Source organism: Rhagoletis pomonella, unplaced genomic scaffold (assembly GCF_013731165.1).
Source record: "Rhagoletis pomonella isolate Grant_MI unplaced genomic scaffold, Rhpom_1.0 Rhpom_scaffold_00012, whole genome shotgun sequence".
Lineage (NCBI taxonomy): Eukaryota > Metazoa > Arthropoda > Insecta > Diptera > Tephritidae > Rhagoletis > Rhagoletis pomonella.
The window spans coordinates 10,809,593-10,813,373 of record NW_023458566.1 but is presented as its reverse complement, the minus strand read 5'-3'; the positions used below and the strand labels follow the sequence as shown (position 1 = coordinate 10,813,373).

The 3,781-nt window shown below is 42.1% G+C and overlaps 1 protein-coding gene across 1 annotated transcript; it reads right to left on the bottom strand.

Annotated features, from left to right (window-relative positions):
• Positions 1–725: 725 nt before the first annotated feature.
• LOC118747583 lies at positions 726–2,822 on the bottom strand. The gene has a single exon (XM_036481634.1). It carries the CDS (start codon positions 2,820–2,822, stop codon positions 726–728), a length of 2,097 nt encoding a protein of 698 aa, XP_036337527.1.
• Positions 2,823–3,781: the final 959 nt, after the last annotated feature.

The window sequence follows — 3,781 nt, the reverse complement described above, 5'->3', positions numbered from 1 at the left end:
GCAGTTTGCTTGTTAACGTATCCGCTAGGGTGAAAATTTGACTCATAAAAATGGTCGAAATGCATTTCTTGAAGAACGACAATTTTCTCCAAACATTTGGATAACTTTTACGTAGGTACTGCTCAAGTGAGTATCGCTCCAAGACTAAGTTTGCCAAAGCCTGTAGCACCAATTATCTAAAACGTAAAAAACAAAGATAACATTAACAAGCACAAATAAATAATTTCTGTTAAAATTCTGCATCACCCTTGAATTACCCTATGGACACAATGAAATATCCTTTCTTTTCTTTAAGTCACAACACCATAGGATGCTCAGTTTTCAAATACCTCTTCTGTCATGCTGCCCAAAATTTGTAAACCACCTGCTTACCTTTAACTAGCAAAATATATACATATATATAAATAAAAGTTCGAGAGAAATGTGAAGTAAAACATAATTATATTCAACAATTTCATTGAGCTTGTTGAGGCTGTTTTTAATGAAAATTTTAGTGGAAAAATAAAATTGTTGATTATAATTGTTATAGGGTCATAAATAACAAAAAGTGAAACTTATTTTTTTTCCCCGCCATAGCACCACATATAGAATATTCATTCAAGGTATACGTTTGTGTGCGCAGAGGCATTTCATAATATATTACGCAGCAAGTATTATTATTATTATTATTATGAGCCTTGAGCACTGCGACCTCTAAGGTGGTCTATTGTGCGTGGCCTTTTACCCTATATATGAAGGCTTTTAATATAAGCTAGCACTTCGGTGGGCTTTTTGTTCCATATTTCGAATGGATTAAGTGTTGTACCGCCTAGGTGAGCGAGTCTGCGTCTAGCGAGAGCAACACATTCACAAAGGATGTGTTCTGGCGTTTCTTCGTCCATCTCACAGAAGCGACAGACGCTCGTGTCTGAAAGATTCATTTTACTGAGGTGATAACGCAGGGAACAATGTCCCGTGTAGTACCCAGTGAGAGTTCGAAGGTCCTCCCTGCCTAGATTTATGAGCTTTTTTGAAGCTTCTTGTGATGGACAGATGAACCGCTTAGCTTGTCTTTGCCCCGGACATTCATTCCAGTGCCTTTCGAATTTTTTGTCGACCCACTTGTTTATGACCTCCCTTAAGTGGGCTTTGGTGAGCCCGCAGAAGGGTTCCGGGCCATAGAATAGTGTGGTAGCTCCGTGTTTTGCTAGGCGGTCCGCCTGTTCATTGCCGTCATGGCCCTCGTGCCCCGGCACCCAGCCCAGTAATACTGTGTTCTTGCTTCCAAGACCGTTTAGGGTGTTGAGGCAGTCGTACACTAGTTTGGATGTTATTATGTGGGACCTCAGTGCTAGCAAGGCAGCCTGACTGTCCGACATAATGCAGATGTTTTTAGAGGATGTGCCTCTTCTGAGGCATTCTCTGCCACAGATATCGATCGCATGAATCTCTGCTTGAAAAATGGTGGGGTAGCTGCCCATTGGTATCGATCTTTTAAAATTCGGCCCCAATATACCAGCTCCAGTTTTTCCATCTTCAAGTTTTGATCCGTCAGTGTACCAAACTTCAGCTCCGGGTTTGGTGTAGGGGTTTCCTGTGCTCCAGGATGCTCGGTCCGCAATAGATACCTTGAAATTCCTAGAAATTACTAGTATCGGAGCTACTGAGTCCCTCATATGCATTATGGGGTCATTTGTGAATTTCATAAGGACCTTCATATGACCTGTCATGTTTCCGGTTTTTAACTCGGAAGTGTTTAGGATTCTCAGTGCCGAGAGACTGGCCTCCCTCTCTATTAGAATTGGGAAGGGCGGCATGCCTACAAGAGCACTAAGTGCATCAGCAGGACAGGTCCGCATAGCCCCTGTTATACCAATGCACACCATTCGGTGTAGTTTGCTTAGTTTTGCGCTAGCAGTTCTTTGTGTCGCTTTTGTCCACCATGCCAAGGATGCATAGGTGACTATCGGCTTCACAACTGTGTTGAATGACCAGTAAGTCATTTTGGGGGAGAGTCCCCATGTCTTCCCGTAAAGTCGCTTGCATGCGAAGAAGGCTCTCATTGCCTTGTTTACGGTTGCATCCAAATGTACATTCCAGGTGAGTGTCTTATCTAGCCACACCCCCAGGTATTTTGCTTCATTTGAGAGCCCTATTCTAGTGCCGCCCAGAGTCAATTCTGTCATGGATAACTTTTTCCTCCGGGTAAATGGAACCAGAATAGATTTAGTAGGATTAATGGATAATCCTTTGGTGTCACACCATCTTTGCGTAATGCGCAGGGCTTGTTGCATGCGGTTGGAGATCGTTTCGTCATGCAGCCCTGTTACACAAATTACCAGATCGTCTGCATATCCTTGTGTTTCAAAGCCATGGTCGTTCAGTAGGAACAGGAGTTCGTCTATAACCATAGTCCACAGAAGAGGAGAGAGTACACCCCCTTGAGGGCAACCTCTTGTGGCTGTAATCGATTCTTTCGTGCCTCCCAGCTCCATCCTGATCTTCCTTGTTTTTAGCATAGAAAGCACCCAATTTATTATGATTGGGCTCACTCCCTTGCATATCAGGGCATCTCTTATTGCCCTGTATGACGTGTTGTCAAAAGCCCCTGAAATGTCAATGAAGGCACAAAGGGCTATGTTCTTAGACTCCAGAGCCTTTTCGATTTTCGATGTAAGGCTGTGAATGGCAGTCTCAGTGGACTTGCCTGGTTGATAGGCAAATTGGTTCTTATTCAGTGGTCGTTCCGCTAGGTTGACTTCTCTGATATGTTGATCCAAGATTTTCTCCATGCCTTTTAGGAGAAAGGAGCTGAGGCTAATTGGTCTGTAGGATGAAGGCATTTGCTCCGGTTTACCTGCCTTCGGTAAAAATACCACCTTAGCCTCAGTCCATCTACTGGGAATGTGACCCAGTAGGAGCGACGCTCTGTATAGTCTGGAGAGGACTGGGGCTATGTAGTTACTACCTTGTTGGAGTTGACAAGGATAGACCCCATCTGGTCCTGGTGATTTGTATGGGCTGAAGGTAGATATCGCCCATTGCACTCTTTCTACCGTGGTAAGTTTAGTTGCAAGGCTTTGCTCTCTACCAGAAGTGCGTGCTGGGACACCCAATTCCGGTAGATAATAGCCCGCTTTGCAGCCCGGGAAGTGAGTGTCTAGCAGAAGTCTGCAAGTCTTGAGGACACGCTTGCCGAAATACTAATACGGAATGGAACTTTTCGTAACCTTGAAATTTAAATGTTTTTCTATTCTAATCGCAAGTATAAATATTATTAAAACATAAATATTATTAAAAACTAATTACATACATTTCTCTGCAGAGTTTCTCTATACTGTGTGCGCTGAATTCACTGAAGCTTCAAAACATATAATGTACTCGCAGGAAAACAAGGACGTTGTGATAGAGAATGATTAAAAAATTAAAAGAGATGAGACTTAAATCAAAAAGGAAAATTTGTAGGCACAGAAAAAAAGCCTTGCCTGAAAAATATTTATAGATGTGTTTTCTTATATGACACATCTCATTTTGTGTAGTCATTCATATATGCGCATTAGGGTGCCTCACCAAAAGTCCAGTTTGGTAATATTAAAGCTTATTATATTTCAATTTATTATAGCAAAAAATAAAACATAAAAATATTTTCCTAATAGCGGTCGCCCCTTGGCAGGCATTGGCAAACCTCCGAGTTTATTCTGTAATGAAAAACCGCTTCTCATCAAAAAAAGACGTCGTAAAATTGTAGGTGCCGCCAAACACTAGCATATTGTGTAAATGACTATTATACTTAAAGGTTTCC